Source organism: Daktulosphaira vitifoliae, unplaced genomic scaffold (genome assembly GCF_025091365.1).
Source record: "Daktulosphaira vitifoliae isolate Bord-2020 unplaced genomic scaffold, ASM2509136v1 Scaffold_4, whole genome shotgun sequence".
Lineage (NCBI taxonomy): Eukaryota > Metazoa > Arthropoda > Insecta > Hemiptera > Phylloxeridae > Daktulosphaira > Daktulosphaira vitifoliae.
In genome coordinates, this window is record NW_026099575.1 from 20,686,343 (window position 1) to 20,707,236 (window position 20,894).

The window sequence follows — 20,894 nt, forward strand, 5'->3', positions numbered from 1 at the left end:
TTATAATGCTATAACTTATTGAAAAGTGTATTGATCAATATAATTTTTTTATGGGAAATACTATTTTCTAATAATCTCTTTTTTATTCTACATACTTTGTCTTAATCAGGATATTAATAAGGAACTAGCAGTTTATGAAGCTTTTGGAATAATCCACCAATTTTTTAAAATTAAACACTATCTAAAGATTTGCATCGAAGCGTTTTTTTTTGATAGTGATTTTAATCACTGTCAGATATCATTATACTTGATCCAACTATGCCACGTAACCACTGTGCCGCGACCCCCCTGTGCTGGGTTTTTGTTTATATGTTGTTAATAGAATATAAATATTGTATTTATGGTGAATAAATTGATATTTTTATGTCTATTTAAGATTTTATTTTAAATTATAAAAAAATATAACAAAGTGAAATATATTATAATTTTATAATAATAAGAAAAATGTTTTTGAAAACTTGATTAATATCCATGATTTGAGGGAATATTATATAGAAATACTACAGTATAAGTACAAGAAAATAAAATTTCTGTGTAAATAATAAAATAATGGATTTAATTAAATTAATTGCATTTTTAAATTATAAATTCTTATATAAATTATAATTGTGTAGTTTATGTTAGTTTAATTATAGAACAGCTCTGTAGTTTAATCTGTCATTAGTGTGATTAGAGAAATTTTAGTTAGATAAGTGATATTTGATGTAACTTAAATCATTTTTATCTAAATATTTTGAAAGAACTTGGAAATTAAGCATTAAGATGTAGGCTGCATCATGTAAAAGTTCCAATTTGTTCAAATCAATATTTATTTTTTTAAATCTTTTTTTTTTTTAATTAAATTTGACTAGCATACCCCAACATTAGGGTAATACTGGTCATGTTAAAACTCAAATTGAAATGTGAAGAAAATTCAAATAAAAAATCAATATTATGCATCTACTAGCACTTTTATTACCACATTAACTAAAATAATTGATTTATCATTTTAATTAATTTAACTTGAAGGATTAGGGTAATTCCAGCCATCTTGATGGTTTTTGATGCTACTCAAATTTTTGTGTAAATTTGTTTGGAATTCCTTAGTAATGAAGCAGTTTACTATATTATATTAAGGTTACAATTTTATTAAATTAAGATTTATTTTATAAAATTAATTAAAAATAATAATAGATTATCATGGGCAATTCATTTTTAAATACATTTGTCAATTATAAATTTGTTCCATTTTGTATAATATTTAACATTATTTTTAAAACGATAGCTGATTCTTTAAAAAATTTAATTTTTTATTTAATTTAATATGTATAACGTATAACAAATTTGAAGGTGGACCGCTTATAGTTTTTATTATGTCTATTTAATTTTTTTTTTTTTATTGCGCAAAAGAATGTGCAAATGAATTTTTGACAGCAATGTTAAAATTCATTATATTTACTTCTGACTGCTAGAAAAGGCAACCAAGTAGAATAAATACAATTAAAATCAAATTATTTATCCATATTGATTCCTTCCGAAAAGACTGCAATTTATATTGTCGTTAGATAAGTGTTGGCTTTTTTCATTCTTCTGTCACTGACCATACTAAAGTATATATGTTTCTTTCATTTTGTTATTCTTTAATCTCAACACAGACTACAGTATTATATCTTACAGGCTTGACACCTCTATTAAATAGAAGTAACTTTTGTTATCATAACTAGTTATACAAGGAACAAACTATTTTGTTGCTGAAGTTCTCTTGAACGTGTATGAGAAAAATTATATTGAAAATCTCATAATTTTAAAATGACTGTTAACAAAAAAGTGAAACTATATTTTTGATTAGAATAAATTATAGCTTTACCTCTAAGCATCATACTTTAATTAATACTTAAAAAAAAATCTTACTATGAAATGTGTTTTTACCAGTTGTGAAGAAATTCGAGTAATTGTCTTCCCCCAGTTATCCTATTATTATTTGACTAAAAATAATGTTAAATTTACAAAATATCATCTAGTACCTGTTGTAAAATTTTAATTTTAATATGTATATATATATTTTTTTTTTTGAGAAATAGGACTCTTAGTCTATTATTTTTTAATTATATCATTAAATTTTTTTTTCTTCTTCCTCTCTGTAAACCCAACTACTTGGGGTCAGCTCTTTGTTCAGAATTCCTCATACTTTTTTGACAATAATTTTTATGCTGGCTGTCGACCTGACACAACCTCATTAGTCGCCTCTTACGACTGGCAGAGGGGCCATGGAAGTACTCTTATTCCCTATCTACAGGGAAAATTATAACATTAAATATTATAATTATAACTATATTGTTATTATTATTTGTATTTCATTTATTTTTAAATAACAGTTAAAAATATATAAATTTTAGAGCTGTAAATGGCTCTTTACTGGGAAATGGAATAGTTTATTGTGACTTCCTAAAAAGAAACTTTTTGGTTCTTGGAACAATTGAGCCTCATTACGGCTCGAATTTTTAATTGAGTTTACATTACATCAATATTAAATGTAACATGAATAATATTGAGGATTACTGTGATGTCATTCCAAATTGATTGATAAACAATGTCTATTAAAGGAGATTTTTTTTCTTCTGATTTGATTTGATATTAATTTTGTTGTTTTCTCCTGAGTAAAGCATATTAGATATTTTACTTTTGCTTTTTATAACCTTACTAGTTTTGGATTTTCTGATTTGATAGGTAGATTTTTGAATAATTAATTATAAAATTTATTTGTTATATGTTACAATATAATTATATTGAAATTTTAGGTTGATGACCTTAATATAGAAGAAAAGGAAAAAAGATTTAAAAACTTACTAGTATTATTAGAAAATAGTACCAAATTAACAAATTTATTTGAATCAAGATTAAAAAAATGTAAACTTCAAATTATAAAGTAAGTTTGTATGTTTCATTTTTATAAATATCATTTACATTTTTGTAATTTTTTTTAAAACAATTTTTGTGTTTTTAGACTATAATCAGAGTAATTTTTTATTATTCATTTAAAAATAAATATAAAATTATTTTTTTAATTTACAAAATTTTAAAATGGTTTTTTAGTACTTTTCTTATAAAAATTTTTAAGTAAATAATAATTCTAAGAAAGATTTATTTTAGAATTGTTATTGTCTCATTAAAAATTATTGCAAGAAAAGTATTAAAAATTACTTAAAATTTTGAAAAAAATATAATATTTTTTTTATATTATTAAATAAATAATAAAAAATATGAATTTAACATTATCTAAGAATGCTTAAATGTTAGAAAAATAATATTACTTAATATTATCTGTATCAAAAGTTATAAGAGTTGTCAGTTGATCTGATCTATTCCACTTTGTATTAAATTTTAGTATTTTTTTTTTATTATTTTAGAAGAGAACTGAAAAATGCTCAGAAGATGAATGAAAATCTACCACTGAATAATCAATTAACTAATGTAAGTTAATTATTATTTTATGAGCAAAACTACAAAATTTTACAATATTAATCTCTTATGATAAATTTTTTTAGGACATAATTGAAGATGACTACTACTTAAGTTTATTTAAACAACCAAAACTATTTAATGGTTCTTTAAAGACTCATCAAGTGGAAGGATTACTGTGGATTAGGGTAAATGATTGTTTTTTAATTAATTTAAAAATTAAAAATTCCTATATTTAATTTAATAAAATTATAATATTATATCTTGAAATAAAAGTATATACAGCCAATGGATTTTAGTGTTGCAGCCTTTATTTAATTAAAAAAAATATATATGTAGTTTCTGACAAAAATTAGCATTTTCTCTCCCTCTCCTCTGACGGCACTTATAAAATGTACTTGTGATATAAATAATAAATTTATTTTAAAAATGGTCTCTTTTTTTTTTAATTCTGGTCTCTATTACCTCTTTTATAAAATATATTTTTAACGATAGCCTTATACAAAAATATTTTGATGAGTCGATAAAAACTATAGAATAAGTACTTAGAGTTACAATTATTCTAATACATTGAAAAGATAGGTAGTGCAGTATTAGGTATAACTTACATTGTTGTATATTTACAACATATGCCTCGCCTGCACAATTTACTCACTACATTTATTAAAATGCTTGTAACTCAATAAGTATTTATTTTAATATTGTTATTAACTTTTAATTTTTTGCAAGAAATATGCTTAAGAATAGCTATTTTTAATAATATAAAAATTAAAAAAATATTTTTTTCTCATAAAGGACAAATAATAAAAAATATAATAATATAGTCCAAAACTGCAAATATTATTTTTTTAAAAAGCAAAATGTTTGCTGAATTATATGTTTTTGAAGATATTAACTCTGATGAACTCTATTTATATATACAGGATGATCAGCTAACTATGTCTCATGTAATATCTTTAAAAATATCAATGTCATAAAGAATTTTTTTTTTTTTAATCATTATGTATCTTTGATGAGCTATTTCACAAGAAAAATTAAATTTCTATCATTATCCCTTATACTTAGAACTTGTATCAACTTCAGATTTTCATATGGCAACCCCACATTATTTTTATTTATTTTTGTTTGATATAAAAAAAAATTTAAGTGAAGAAACGTTTATTTTTTTTTATATATCTATTTTACTTAACTTTGGAGGCAATGCACACATGTGCTAATTTTTTTATATCAGTTTAAAATGTTCACAATTTTTTCTTTTAATAAGTTTTAGAATACATTAGGGATATTTTTTAATTATTTGTCTAATAAGAAAAAATGAATTAATTTTTAATTTTTTAGCTCTTTTCGTGCCATTATTTTTGATTAAATTATAACAACTTTAGGATAAGTACTTATTTAGTTAACTATACTATTTAACAACTAATTGGCTTAGTGTTGATACAATAGAAAATTTAAAAATAAAAATAAAATACATAATTACTGTAAAATAAGCTCAATTTGTCCATCAAGTATGAATTTGGTTACTTCTAAATAAGAAATTTTAAGAAACTTAAAAATTATAAAGTGGAATAATTGATTAACTTTATTTAAAGTAGACTATATCTCAAATTTTATTGATGACATTTTTTGTAGCTAAATCAATAAATTGAGAAATGACCATTATTAAACTTGATGGTCCATTTTACAATGATGTATAATATAATAAAAAAAAACCCTATAAATAATATTTTTGAAAATTATTTGAATTTGAATCGGAAATGTATGATTTCACATCATTAAATGCAATATAGATAAACATTAATTAAAATTTGTCATAAAAATGTCTAGAGCTGAACTGTCTTAGATACTCTACAAAATTTTAGCTATATTTTGATAATTAAGGTTTTATTGGTGTATTATTGTATTAAATATTATTTAAATTTCAGACTTTGTTCGAAAATGGATTGAATGGTATTTTAGCTGATGATATGGGTCTTGGTAAAACTATTCAAACAATAGCATTCTATTGTTTTCTTATTGAAATGAATATTAAAGGTCCTTTTCTTGTTATTGCTCCTCTTTCTACTATACCTAATTGGTTGTCGGAATTCACTAAATTTTCCCCTGAGGTGAATCTATAAATTTTCAAGTTAATTATTATACAGATTGTTTAAAAGTAATAAAACAGGTCAATTATTACAAACAATAAGTATAATTGAAATCTATTGCTTTACATACTGTAAATTCTATATATTATATTTTATTTTATTTACATAGCTACCTTCTTTACTTTACCATGGTTCAGAAACTGAAAGAATTGCTGCTCGATCTAAGTTTAAAAAAACTCACAGAGTAAATGATATGAATTGTTATCCTATAATTATAACTACATATGAGGTAATGCGTGTAGATATAAAATTTTTGTCAACAATTGATTGGAAATACATAACTGTAGATGAAGGACACAAACTTAAAAATTTCAACGCACTAACATCTAAGTAAATTTTATAAATTATTATTGAAATATATATATATTTTTAACTGATAATTATTTTTTAGAGCTATGAGAGAATTTAAGTGTGCAAATAAACTTATTCTCACTGGAACACCAATTCAAAATGATATGACAGAACTTTGGTCTTTACTCAATTTGTTAATGCCCAAATTATTTGATAAGTTAGAAGATTTTAATTCATGGTTTGTAGTTGATGATTTCTTTGACGATAATATTAAAATTGCAAGTATGGCAAAAAAAAATGAAATTTTGGATATTATTCAAAAGGTTTGTTTTATTTTTTAATATTGGGTTTGTATGATATTAATTTAAGACAAAATATTTTGTAGGTTATTAAGCCTTTCATTTTAAGACGTGAAAAAAAAGAAACTGATTTAAAACTTCCTCCTAAAAAAGAAGTTGTTATTTATGCTCCAGTTACTGAAAGACAGCAGGAATTATATAAAGCAACATTAAATAAACACATGGAAGTACTACTAAAACAGCAAAAAGTAAAAAAATTAAATAAATTTTGAATATTTTATTAATTATATTATAAGAGTAGATCACGTGTAGCTTATAAAATTTAAAACTACAAATATTTANATAAAGTATGTCGAATGAAAAAGGGATTATTAAAAAATATTATTTCTCATAAAAAAATTGTGTTGATCTATACACTTTTCAATAAGTTATAGCATAATAAAGTTAAAAATGTAAAAAATAAAATCGAGAATTTTCACACAAAAATAGCATTTGGTAGCCAAAATAAAGTCCGAAATTTTTTTTTTCCTTAATAAAATATATTACATTATCTTTAATTTAAGATATATATAAAAGTGTCAGTATTTCCAAAACACTTAAAAGTTAAGTTGAAAAAGTTAATTTTTCNTTTTAAAAGTTAAGTTGAAAAAGTTAATTTTTTGTAAAAATGTTGTCATTTTAAATCCCCCTCTGTGGGCTGGTAAAGGGTCAGATTTATAAAAAAAATATACCAAATTAAAGGTAAAGACATCAAGCATCTATAAAAAAAAAACTATACTGATTTGTTCATTTTTGAAAAAGAAATAACATTTTTAGAAAAAAAAATTGAAAAAATTTCGAAAATTAGCGATTTTTAAATTTGTAATTTTTTTGGAGGTTTCCTCCATTTACGGGTAACGAGGGAAATTTTTTCAATTATTAAGGGTAGTGTTTTTGACTAGATACAATTTGTGATCTTTTGACGTATCGTTGAAAGATATTTGTTCGGTGAGAGCTGAGAAAAAGTGGTAACAGACAAAAAAAAAAAACACATAGTAATACCAATACCTTCTCAGCTTCGTGTTGAAGTTAATATGTATCAAAAAGAAAGTAGCTTAATATCTTAAAATATTAAGGATACCATAAATTAAATTTTAAAATCCTATATCATACAACTATGTTTATAGTATTAATCATTGTATATCTTAATAACTAATGCACATGGATAGAATTTTCTGGTATTAATTTAAAGGAGTGTTTTTATACACAATATGAGATGTTTAACTACAAATTTTATAAAAATTGAGCTGTGTCTTTAATAGCCTTTTATTTTGCAAAAAAAAAATTTACACTTATTATGACAGCGTTTAGTAACTGTAATTTTGGCCATCTATGACATTTGATGATTTTCATAAACCATTCTATGTTTTGTTAGTGTTTAATCAAATATGTTAAAAAAAATCTTTGAGATACTTCAGGCACGGCCACAAAATTATAATTAAAAATTAAACTAGTGTTTTTTGATAATAACTTTGAACACTAAATAAATATTGATAAGAACAGAAAGAAAAACTGCTAACTTCACTTTTTTTTTATACACAATTAGATTCCATGTCTGATTGTTAATATTGTGTAACATTACTGACATAAATTGATAATATATTTTTAATTTTTAATTAAAGGAGTCTGTAATTATAGATGGTCCAAGGCCTAAAAGAAAATGTGTTGAACGTATTGTTGAATACACTGATATTTCAGCTGTAAAATATGAATCTGATGAAGAAATGTAAGTTGTTGAAATATTTTATATTTTTTACATTTAGCTCCTCCAAAATAAACTAAAAAAACAAATTTTACATTAATGCGAGTTTTTACCTTTTTTAAAAAAAATCTATGAAATTTTTTTCACTCATATAAAAGCGCCTTTTATATTATATAGAATAATAAAAAAAAATTATCAGCTATTCTCATTTGCTTGGTACCCTTTTTAATAGTCAAAACAATTGACTATTGATACACTACTTAAGAGAATTTGTTTTATTTTAATTTGTGTGATCAAAAGATGCACAGAAAAAATAAGCTATTGATTTAAGCTTTTTAAAATATAATAATTAACTAAAAAATATGTAAAGAAAATTTTTTAAACATGGTATAGATTAAAAAAAAATTTATTCGAAAATATTTTAGATAAGCATTAATTTTATTTTTATTTTTTAAATTATTTCATAAAATTTATTGAGTTATTATAAGATCCAGAAAGACTTAGAATTTCAATTTATTTCAAATTAAAAATCTTTAAAATATTGTAAACTTTTAATGTATTATTTGTTGTAATGATTTAGTTAGTTTTAAGAATAAAAACATTTAAGTTATGGTGAACATAAAAACTTTATTTTTTTTTCATATTAATATGTTTAATCATTTAATTTGTATAATAAATGAAAGCTTTTTTATTTTTTTAGAATATTAGAATATAAAAAAACTATTTAATGAAAAATATATGTTTACAGTATGAAATTAAAAATACAATCTTTGTAGGTCAACATTTCAAGCATAATATATATAAATAGAGTCCATGCATTTGCACAGTAGCATGAGCTTTATTATTTAAATAGTAAAAAATTATTTAAAATTAGGCAATACTTATAAGTCACCCTATTAAATTTAAAACTGAAAAATTTATTGATATTGTTCATGTATTTTAAAGTTTTATTTTTCTTCAAATTTAATGTTATATTAAAACAAGTATTAATTGTTTTTTTTTTATCTGAACTATTTTTTAAATTTATTCTAGTGTGGAAAGTCCAGATACTGCAATTTCTGTTGTCATGACAAATCCTTTTGTACAGCTAAAAAAAATTGCGAATCACCCTTATCTTGTTCATATGCCTTTAATTAAAGGTACTAAACAAATAAGAGTAGATGAGGATATTGTGAAAGTTAGTGGAAAGTTTCAAGTTCTAGATGCTATGTTATCTAAATTAAAATTTCTTGGACATAAGGTATGTTTATAGTATATAATCTATATAAAAAAAAGAATGTTCCGTTTTTGCAAAGTTATAAAATTATATTGTGTTATTTGAAGGTGTTACTGTTTTCAACAATGGTAATGATATTAGATATTATAGAAGAATTCTTGATGTACCGTTCTTACAAATTTACTCGATTAGATGGTACAATGTCTATTCAAGAGCGTGTTGAAAACATGAGAATATTTAATACTGATCCATCTTGTTTTGTGATGATGATATCAACACGTGCTGGAGGACTTGGTTTAAATCTTACTGCTGCTGATACTGTTATAATATTTGATAGTGATTGGGTAAAATATTATTAACATTAAATATTATAACATGAATAGTCTGGCTTTTAATTTTGATTTTGTAATTATTACTTATGCTTTTAAGAATCCTCAAGCTGACTTACAAGCACAAGATAGATGTCATAGGATGGGCCAAGAGAAGCCTGTTGTTGTTTATAGGTTATGTTCAAAAGATACTGTAGATGAAAGGATTTTAGATCGTGCTGTAGCAAAAAGAAAACTCGAAAAAATGGTTATTGGAAATGGTAATGAAGTTAAAATAAAGAATTGATTAATTTTTTAGAAGTATTCAAAAAATAATAATAACAAATATATTTTTAGTATACCCTAAAAATGCCAGTATTATTTTTTAAAAAAATTTATCGAATTTGTCATATCTTTGTGGCTTAAATATATGTTTTAGTAGTTGATTTTTGATTTTAATAAAATGTCATTTTTAAAAAAATCTCTGAATTCCAATCTCTGATAAATATTTTTTAATTTTCATAGTTACTTATTTATGTATGTAATATTTTTAAATGTTGATGCTATTTGTTATTTTATTTATTAGGTACATTTAATAGAAGTTCGAAAATATCATTAACTACAATTGAAGAATTAATGAGTTTATTGGAATCATCTGATTATAATAAAAAAATTCAATCTAACGGTTTTAGTAAGTATAAGTTTTTTTAATATAATTTTTGATTTATAATTATTTAACATTATTTACTAAAAACTTTAGTTTTTACTGATGAAGAATTGGATGCACTATTGGATCGTTCAGATATGATAACTTCAACTGTCCACTCAAATACATCAAAATCTGCTAACCACTTTAAAGTTCTTACCTCAGTATGATATTATTTTGTAAATTAATTTATTAAAACACTTTTTTTTTTTTGAACAGTATTTTTTATTTTTATAAAGTGTTAAGATAATTAAATATGATAAATATGATTTATAATAAAATTTATATTAAAAATCTAGGCTGTAGTATTTGATTTATACATTGATCAAGTGAATAATATAATATTTTCTAAATGTAAATTTTCTCATTATATATGACAGTCTAAGTTTTTATGAATTAAGTGTATCTATTTTTATTTTGTTAAATTGTATGGCTTATAAATAAAAATTATACAAGTACATTAAATCTAAAATTATACATTATGTACAAAAATTTAAATAAAAATTCATTTATTTTTTAATTTTTCAAAAATAATTGACAGTTTACTAGTATAATGGGTATACAGGGTGATTTTTTTATCATAACCCACTCAATTACTTACAGAATAATAATAATTTAAACATTTTTTTTTTTTATTATCTTTAGTTACACATTATTCTTGAATTATTAACTATGTAATTCTTTTTAAGTTCATCCCTTATGCCTTGGAGGGGAGTAAACTTTGTTTTTTTAAATGGTAATACATATTTTTAATTTAATAAAATGTTTGAGTTTTTAATTTAATAGTAAATGGCATTTGAATTTTTAATATAACTTTATTAGCTTATTAGATATAAACATTTAAAGTTTCAAAATTTTGAGTTAATATACATGTATAATACACATGGGATTGTAAATACAGGTAGCTAATTGGATTTTTATGACATTGCTGTCTCAGTCACGGATTGTTTATTATCAATTATGATTATCAATAGATATACTTTCTGTATTGTCAGTTAGTGTATTTATAAACTCATAACAATGTGCCTTACTACAATTGATAATAACAATGCTGTGTACCTGCTAATATCGATGTTATAAAAAACCAATTAGCTACCTGTATTTGTAATCCCTTGTGTATTATACCTGTATATTAATTCAAAAATTTGAAACTTTAAATGATTATATCTAATAAACGAATTAAGTTATATTAAAAATTCAAATGCCATTTACTATTAAATTAAAAACTCAAACATTTTATTAAATTAAAAATATGTGTTACCATTTAAAAAAACAAAGTTGACCCCCTTCCAAGGCATAAGGGATGAACTTAAAAAGTATTACATAGTTAAAAATTCAAGAATAATGTGTAACTAAAAATAATGAAAAAAAAAAATGTTTAAATTATTATTATTCTGTAAGTAATTGAGTGGGTTATGATAAAAAAATCACCCTGTATATACTAAAAACTATAACAGTATAATAATGAATATGAATTATTATAGTTTTATGTAGTCTTACTGTTATTGTGGGATGGCGTGGAGGAGACGGTAATGTGGCAGTGCTTGATACACAGTGCCTGAGGTACAAAACTCGGTTATAGGCAGTGGATTTGTTGATCGAGCGAGAGATCAGTTTGGTGATTGGAGTCACCATACCATTTTCCAGTGACAGACTAACCACCCTTCCTGAAGTATCAATGTTTAAGAAAACTTCCCCTTTTGAGGGAGGTCGCTTAATTGGCTTAAAAAGGCAAATAAGAAAGTCTTACTATTACTACAGAATAATATTTATCTACTCTAAAATATTTTTAATACTTTAATCATTAACATATAATTGTGTAAGAACAATTATTAATACAAATATCACACTTGGTTCCATATTTATAATAAACTCTTATGGATAAGCTTTGTTTAAGCTTTATTATCAACCTGCTTAAGAATATTAACTTAATATTTCAAGTTTGTTTTATGAAAAAATATGAAAGGGTGATAACTACTTTTAAAAATATATTTTTTAATTAACACTTATTTAAATTGAATGATTTGAGACGCGGACAGACCTTATAACAAGAGTTAGAATGATAATGTAAAAATAACATAATTGGTTCTTTTTATATTATCACCATAACGATTATGCAAGTCTAGAAAAAATTCTACTTTTAGAATACTAATTTTTTTTTTTTAATAAAAGATTGATATTAGTGGCAACTAATAAAATTAAACGTAATTAATTTGATAAGAAAATAATTTTTTCTTTATTATACCAAGTGATATATACAAACTGCTTATTTAAGTTGATTAATTCAAATAATTAATTTTTTTCAATTATTATTACTATGTTTTATTTCTATTGAATTTATCACTCGATAGATAGTTTTGTTAAACTAGATCTACCACTCTTAATACATTTGAATGGAATAGAAAGCAATTTTTCATTTTTGATAAAAACTCATTGAAAACTATTATGCATATTTACATTAATCATTCCGTATATGAACTAAATATTTCCTTATATTCTTTATGCAAAATCATGTAGCTATAAAAAATTTAGTTTTACGAGATAAGACTAAAACTATCAAAGAAGAATTTTAAATACTAAATATTCCATAAGATTTGATTTCACTCGATCTAAAATCTCTTATAATAAAAATGCTGTTGGGAAAATTAGCATTTATTACAGGTATGCATAAATTGTTATAAATAATTAGCAACTCTTTGTTATTTTATCTGTTCATATTAATTTTTATAATAGGAGCTGGTGGCGGGATTGGAAAAGCTATATGTAAACAAATGGCTTTAGAAGGAGCTAAAGTTGTAGCTGCTGATGTAAATATCAATCAAGTACAATCAACTATTGAAGATCTTAAAGGTAATTTTTAATGAGTTAAAATTTATGATAGTTAACATTAACATTTTTAGGTGGGGAACATAGAAGTTATCAACTTGATATATGCGATACTGATTCTGTTAATAATGTTATTCAACAAATATGTTCTCATTATTTAGCTCCACCTACAATTTTAGTCAATGCTGCAGGAATAACAAGAGACAATTTTTTATTAAAAATGTCTGTTCAAGATTTTGAAAGAGTTTTTGAAGTTAATATGAAGGTATTCAAAGGAACTATTGATAAACTATGTATCAGTACTATTTGATTAGATTTTAGATATTTTTCTTAACTAGGGTACATTTGTAGTTACTCAAGCCGTATGCAAGCAATTAGTAGAGAAAAATTTATCTGGTTCTATTGTTAATATTGGTAGTATAGTTTCTCAAAAAGGTAATATTGGCCAGTGTAATTATTCTGCTAGTAAGGCAGCTGTTGAAGTTTTTAGTAAAACTGTTGCTTTAGAAATGGCAAAGTATGTCGATAAAAAAAAAATTCCTTTAAAATTTAAAAAAATGTTGATTTATGTTATATTTTTTAGGTATAATATAAGATGTAATACGGTTTTACCAGGTTTTACAATTACTCCAATGACTGATATAGTACCAGAAAAAGTAAAGAACTACTTTAAATCTGCTGTTCCATTAGGCAGATTTGCTGTTTCTGAAGGTTGATATATTTTTTAAACATTGTATATTTAAATTTATTATTAAGATTAGTGCTAGGAATAGGCCTATATATAGAGAGTTTAATTATTCCCTTAATTTTTAAGTAGATATATGTATATATATATGATTTTTTTATCATAACCCATCCAATTTCTCACAGAATAAAAATAATTTTGAAATTTTTTTTTTCAGCTACTTTTAGTTACATATTTTATAGAATGATTAGTTAAGTAATACTTTTTAGTATTACATATAAGTTTATTCCTTATGCTTTGATAGGATGTCAACTTTGTTTTTTCAAACGGCACCATATTTTGAAATTAATAAAATGTGTTGATGTTTTTATTAAATAGTAAATAGCATTTTAATTTTTAATGTAACTTCATCTGTTTATTGGATATAAAATTAAAAAATTTTTGAGTTGATATATTTTTTATTTTTATTTATTTATTAAAGATAAATGTCCAAAAGAGCAAAATACAGTACTAATAACTAAACGTACAATTAAAAAAAAAAAGATACACTAAATTAACAAATTTAATCTTAAATTCTCAAATTAATAATACATTAACTAAAAATACAAATATTATTGAGTAACATAAGTAATTAATCAATTTTTTAATTTAGCATTTATAAGAGTTTGTAACCTGGTTGGAATATCATGAAGAAAATCAAAATTAAACAATAAATTACCTGAATTTAACATTCTGTTAATCGGTTCAAAGAAACTATAGTTTGTGGGGCTTAATGAGGTATAAAATGTATGAGGTACCCGTGTATTGACCTGAGGAACATTAAAAGGCACTTTCTCCAGTAATTCAGGACAATTAATTTCATGATTGATTAATTTATATAACCAAAGTAAATCATTATAATTTCTACGCATCTGAAGAGAATCTATATAATACTCACGAGCTAACTTATCAAGGGGTAAATTTAATTTATTAGTTTTAAATGCCAAGAAACGCAAATATTGGTTTTGAATATGTTCTATTTTTAAAATTAAACTACTTTGATGAGGATTTCAGATAATAGAACCATACTAAAAAATAGAGTGAACCATTNTTTTAAATGCCAAGAAACGCAAATATTGGTTTTGAATATGTTCTATTTTTAAAATTAAACTACTTTGATGAGGATTTCAGATACTAGAACCATACTAAAAAATAGAGTGAACCATTGAAGAAAAATATAGAACTTTAAGACAATTTACATTACTGAAATCAGAACAATTACGTCGAATAAAACCAATCATACAAGAAGCTTTATTACACATTATACTAATATGCTTATTAAAAGATAAATCATGAGATAAAATAATTCCTAAGTCTTTTATTTGTGACACAACATTCAGCTTAGTACTGTCTATTCTGTACTGAAAGTATAGCTTTGATTTACATCACGTGAAAGAAATCTGTGAGCACTTCTGAGCATTAATGTGTAAACCATTCAACGAACACCATACAAAAAATCTATCTAAGTCAGCTTGCAGATTAATAAAATCTAACTGTGAATGAATAGGCATATAAAGTTTTAGAATATCCGCAAACAGTAAAAATTTACAATTATGGAAATCATCTTTAATATCATACATGAACAACAAAAACAACAACAGGGATAAATGACCACCCTGTGGTACACCAGAAGACACGTTAAAAGGCGAAGATATAAAATCGCCTAGTTTAACTAACTGTATTCTATCTGATAAATAAGATTTGATCCAATTTGACATTGATCCACCTAAACCAAATTTTTCTAATTTTTTTATAAGAATACACACATAGACAGTATCAAAAGCCTTTTTAAGATCTGTATATATTGCATCAACCTGAGCACCATTACTAACTAATTTGACAAGATCTGTATAATACATTAATAAATTGATCATAGTAGATTTAGCATTACGATAGCCTTGTTGTCTATCTGTAAATATATTTTTAAACAAAACAGATAATTTAGGTTCTAAAATTTTTTCATATAATTTTGGAAGTACACTTAGATGATAAATAGGACGATAATTTTTACATCATAATGATTACTTGAAATTATAAATGGGATATATATAGCTAGCATAAATCTGGATAAGCACCAGTAGAAAGTGATAAGTTAAATATAAATTGAATTGGACGAGTAAGTAAGAAATAACAGTTATGGTAAACTATTTCTGGGATTAGATAAGGACCACTATTAGTATCATTTGATAAAGCACGTAAAGACTCAAATATTTCAATAACCGTAAAATCACAGTAATTAAAACTAATATTAGAACTATAATAAGGAACAAGATTTGTATTAACACCAGAAGGAATGTAAACTGACTCAAAATGTGATTTAAATATATTTACAACATCAGACATATTACTAGAAACATTACCATTAGTAACATTATTAGGAATGTTATTCGTATTATTTTTCTTATTTTTTAAAAATGTCCAAAAAAATTTAATTTGCTAGTTAATGACATTTATAATTTTTCAAAATTATGTATAATATTTGAGGAATTACAAATACAGGTAGTAATTTGGTGTTTTACATTGTTATTTGCAAAAATACAGTGTTTATTGTCAATTATGACTTAACCAACAGATATGTTTTCTGTATTTTCAGTTTGTGTATTCATAAGTATTAAATCACTATATTGTGTCTTACTCATTACTATATTTTAAGGATAATTAAGATAATTGTCATAATTGACAATAAACAAAGAAGAGTGAGGTCAAGAAATGTCTAGTGATAAAAATAGCAGCATTCATGCCTTACCTCCAGTCATTATCTAAAACTTGTAATAACATGTGAAATATTGGTTCAAAGGCTGTTATAAACCAGTTATTTTTTTAATTAGTTCATTATTGCTTGAAATGTTTATGTATGTATCTACGTTTTCAGTTATGAGTTGACATTTCAGACTTGTTGCAGAGTCCATTTTTAGTGCGATAGATACAGGCTAGTGGTTGTAGGTGGTACAGGTTTAGGTTGCAACAAGTCTGAAATGTCAACTCATAACTGAAAACGTAGATACATACATAAACATTTCAAGCAATACTACAATCCACGAAAGTTTTAACACATTCATAGTTCATTATCTATTAACTTAATTACTTAATTATGTATGATGCCATTTGAAAGAATTAAGTTAAGTCCCTTATAAGTTATAATAAATGAATATAAAAATTACTTCATAATTGATAAAATAAGAAAAGTATGTAATTAAAAGAAAAATAAATGTCAGTTTTATTTTTTGATCAAATAAATTGATTGTGATAAAAGAATCATCTTGTATATATAGCTTTATTGAATAATATTAATGGTGGTTATAACTAAGTGCAGATAAAAAGGCATAGATACAGTTTCAACAAAATTTTGTAGAGATCAATATTTAAATTTGAGGGATTAAGCCTATACAATTTATACCTAAAACATGATAAAGAACTATGTCTTTTTATTGGCCTCTTTGCAGTATAAACCCTTAACTACTACTTGAAAATTATCTTCACAAAAAAATAAAATAAATTTCTCATTTTTAATTTTATACTATTTGTTATAAATTAAATACTAATTGTTGTATTTTATTTAATCAACTGAAACGTCAATATTTTTTCAGAAATTGCCGAAGTCATAATTTTTTTAGCATCTGATAAAAGTTCATATATGACTGGAACATCTATTCCGGTTAGTGGAGGATATTAGCTGTTAAACTTGTTATGCAAAATTATACTCCATGCTAGTTTGTAAAACAAATATGTTATTTGAAATTTGTATCATTTAAATGTAAAAATGGGTTATAATATTTCAAGAATAACATTCTGTAAAAATAAATATTAATCCCATTATATTTTTAAAATAATTATTAAAAATTGTTGGGTAATTTAATTTATAACCTTGTTTTAAAAGTTACTATATAAACTTGGGACTCTTCAGAGAGTCTGAAACAAATTTTCTAAATGTATATAATTCACAGTTCTGCTTATAACTTTTTACGTTTATCATGGTTTATTATATGAGGTAGTTTGAAGAATAGAAAGGCTACTTTTATCCTACTTTAATTTTTTAAATTTATCATTTAAAAATTATAAATTTTTAACAAATATTGTTTTACTATACATTATTAATTTTATGTTTGACAATATTTTATAGTTATTCATACAACATATTTTTAATTTTTAGAAATTTTGATAATTAATTTTGTTTAAAACGTTATGTCTAGTGTCTTCCATCTCTGGAATAACAGACGAGCAAATAGAATTGAAGAGTGGAAAAAGTAATGTATAACAATTACTTAAAAAGTATCTTCTTGAGTAGCAATAGACTACAAAACATACACTAATCATGTTATATGTAATTCCATTAACCAAAATCGTATTTAAGATTTTATAATCTCAACACAAATGGCTTTTTTCGCTCCAAAATTGACCTCGAAAGGTGATATTTTTTTTTACTTTAAAATTCGAAACAAAATACCTAAAAAAATGTAGATAATTAATATGGTACGGCGATACAGTCACAAAAAATAAAATAAATTATGATATTGTATCTACTTTGGGAAGTTACAATTCCCATACTTCTTCTAGATCCGTCACTGCTTTCATTCCTTACATTTAAATACTTTTCTGATATTAATTATAAATTTTTTTTTTAATTTTACAAGAAAGCCAACCAAAAGAAATAAATTACATTACTGTATTACAAAATTTATTTTTTATATAAGTTTTTTTGAGTTAAAGTTAAAGTCACGAACTACAGTAATATTTTCTTAGTTTAGGGTGCAAAATTCATGATTTTTGTCATTGTCGAATCGTAAGAATTGATATTTAACGTAAAATAATGTTTGTAAAAATAACAATAAATAAGTTATAGAAAGTTTTTAAATGACCCTTAATGTTTTAGCTAAATGTAGTTAATAAACTTAAAATTATAATGCAATAAAAAAACAATAACACAGTAGGATCGTGCNGAAAGTTTTTAAATGACCCTTAATGTTTTAGCTAAATGTAGTTAATAAACTTAAAATTATAATGCAATAAAAAAACAATAACAGGATCGTGTATAGTTGTGACAAATATAGATGATATTCGACACTGATTAAAATCACTATCACAAGAAACGTTTCGATGCAAATCTGTAGATAGTGTTTAATTTTAATAAATTGGTGGATTAAAAAAAAGTATGTCGGATGAAAGAGGTATAAATAAAATAATTAGAAACATAAATTTTGGTTGATTTATACATTTTTCAAGAAGCTATAGCAATTTAAAGTTGAAAATATAAAATGGAAAATTTTAACATAAAAAATATCATATTTTTAACTACGATAAACATTTGTACGTAGAAGATAAATCGTCAGGACAAATTTTTGTTTTTAATTTATAGTACGTAATATAAGCTTTAATTTAACATATGTTTAAAGTACGCAGTATTTACGAAATATTGTCAAAAGTTACGTTGAAGACATTAAATTAGCGAAAAAAAAATTTAGTTAAAGAATGTCGTTTCATTTTAACAGTAGGGCTAGATTTTTGTACATAAAAATAAATTAAGTTATTGTAAAAATAAATACACAGTATAAATTGTTGATTTCACTTAAATTTTGTTGGAATAACTAAAAATCTAGTTGACAATACCAAATGAATGTAGGAACCCTATTATAATTAACTCAATTTTTCTGTTAAAATAATTTCAATGATGGAATCTCAGTTCTTTATTGTGTTAAGTTTGTTTTATTCATTATGTTCATAACAAATAACCACAAAAATTACACTAAATATTTAGCCGTTATTTTGTAACCAATCAGTTTATTCTAGTCAGTTTTGTTAATCTCATTAATTAATATCATATATCAACATTCAGATGGCATGTAAATTTTTATTCGAAATTATATCATTAATATGAATTAAATTTGTTAAAACGCTGCACCTAAAAATATTTTCAAACAAATACGATCGTAGAAATCATCTTTTAATCAATCCATTATTCTGCAAAATGTTTTAAAGGAATAAGATGTGATAAGATAATTTTAATGTGTTTTTTTTAAATAATTTATTTTAGTTTTTGAAAAAAGCTAAAATATGCAAATAGTGTGTTCTAATTTATTAATTACAATTCATAAATATTAAAATCCTAATAAAATACTTCAAAAATTATAATTTATTTAAATTATGTCAGTAAATTTTATTATTTCTAGTTATTTTTATACTAGATAAAGTTATTAATAAAAAACTTTGGTAACTTTTAGTTTTAACTTGACGATTTATGAAAGTGTTCATAAAATGTGTTTCATCCTATTTTTTACAGCCTGCAAACTAATAGTACATATTGTTGTTCACGAATTAGAAAAATAAGTACTTCACTATTATCACAATTTTCTCTCTTTTAACCATGTAGTTTATTATTTTTGAACCGTCTGCTAAAGGGCACTGTCATTTTGTTTTTAATTTTAACAGGTCTGGCTAGTTGATGTTATTTATATAAGGATAAAAACATTAAATTGTTGATAATCGTTTGTTATCTTGGGATAGAGATATTGAGGATAAATTCGTTGAAATGAAGACAATTAAATTTAAAATATGAATTTAATTAATCGACAAAAAAATGTCATAACTTTCATTACACAATTTTACAGCTGTGGTTTGATATTAAATTTTTATTTTTATAATAAATTATAATACTCCTAACGTAAATTTTTATAAATCTTATTAAATATTATATTATTATAAATTTATAAGAAAATTAAATTTATTCATTCTACCTTAAAAATCAGAAAAATGAAGTTCTTAAACATAAAATTAAATTAAAAGATTGTTATCACACTTTTAATTATTGAATTCGTGAATTGGAAAGTTAAAAATAAAATGAAGGACAGACACGTATAACAGTTTAACTTGGAGTAGCTACAATGAATTTTATACGATTTTATTTAATATATTTATAATGTTACTATTACAGTACATCTATTAATTTTATATTCACTTCATAAATTATGGTTAGCAATGCTATTAATAAGGTGATTGCTAAGTTAGCAATCATCTTGCTTATCTATAAATCTGTAAAAGAAATGAATTAAATTGCAGGTTATATATGTCGTAGATAACCTACCTTGATTATGGTAAAGTAAACATTGACCGTATACCATTTTCTGACATACTATTAGACTGAATATAATTTTATAAATGTTTGTTTCTATTCTCCACATTCTACGGTATCAAAATTATGTAATAA

At 23.3% G+C, this 20,894-nt stretch overlaps 2 protein-coding genes across 6 annotated transcripts in view; both read left to right on the top strand.

The window, feature by feature from the left end:
• LOC126906038 (lymphoid-specific helicase-like) overlaps positions 1 to 11,827 on the top strand; it is a 15,271-nt gene extending 3,444 nt beyond the window's left edge. Inside the window, exons 6-19 of one of the 2 annotated variants that reach the window (XM_050686259.1) lie at positions 2,778 to 2,905; positions 3,387 to 3,450; positions 3,525 to 3,626; positions 5,364 to 5,546; positions 5,695 to 5,915; positions 5,977 to 6,199; positions 6,262 to 6,423; positions 7,837 to 7,940; positions 8,949 to 9,156; positions 9,240 to 9,476; positions 9,562 to 9,721; positions 10,027 to 10,131; positions 10,201 to 10,310; positions 11,631 to 11,827. In XM_050686259.1, the coding sequence (XP_050542216.1) occupies positions 2,778 to 2,905; positions 3,387 to 3,450; positions 3,525 to 3,626; positions 5,364 to 5,546; positions 5,695 to 5,915; positions 5,977 to 6,199; positions 6,262 to 6,423; positions 7,837 to 7,940; positions 8,949 to 9,156; positions 9,240 to 9,476; positions 9,562 to 9,721; positions 10,027 to 10,131; positions 10,201 to 10,310; positions 11,631 to 11,708 (2,085 nt within the window). In that variant the 3' untranslated portion in view covers positions 11,709 to 11,827. Of the gene's footprint in view, positions 1 to 2,777; positions 2,906 to 3,386; positions 3,451 to 3,524; positions 3,627 to 5,363; positions 5,547 to 5,694; positions 5,916 to 5,976; positions 6,200 to 6,261; positions 6,424 to 7,836; positions 7,941 to 8,948; positions 9,157 to 9,239; positions 9,477 to 9,561; positions 9,722 to 10,026; positions 10,132 to 10,200; positions 10,445 to 11,630 lie in introns of those variants that run through there. The other variant, XM_050686260.1, reaches the window with a different exon arrangement.
• A 596-nt stretch (positions 11,828 to 12,423) lies between these two features.
• The window catches only part of LOC126906040 (estradiol 17-beta-dehydrogenase 8), a 10,902-nt gene continuing 2,431 nt past the window's right edge, over positions 12,424 to 20,894 (top strand). The window contains exons 1-7 of one of the 4 annotated variants that reach the window (XM_050686265.1): positions 12,424 to 12,807; positions 12,880 to 12,996; positions 13,047 to 13,237; positions 13,311 to 13,489; positions 13,556 to 13,683; positions 14,310 to 14,612; positions 14,820 to 15,002. In XM_050686265.1, the coding sequence (XP_050542222.1) occupies positions 12,777 to 12,807; positions 12,880 to 12,996; positions 13,047 to 13,237; positions 13,311 to 13,489; positions 13,556 to 13,683; positions 14,310 to 14,347 (684 nt within the window). In that variant the 5' untranslated portion in view covers positions 12,424 to 12,776 and the 3' untranslated portion in view covers positions 14,348 to 14,612; positions 14,820 to 15,002. Of the gene's footprint in view, positions 12,808 to 12,879; positions 12,997 to 13,046; positions 13,238 to 13,310; positions 13,490 to 13,555; positions 13,684 to 14,309; positions 14,724 to 14,819; positions 15,003 to 17,283; positions 17,941 to 20,894 lie in introns of those variants that run through there. The other 3 variants (XM_050686266.1, XM_050686264.1, XM_050686263.1) reach the window with 3 other exon arrangements.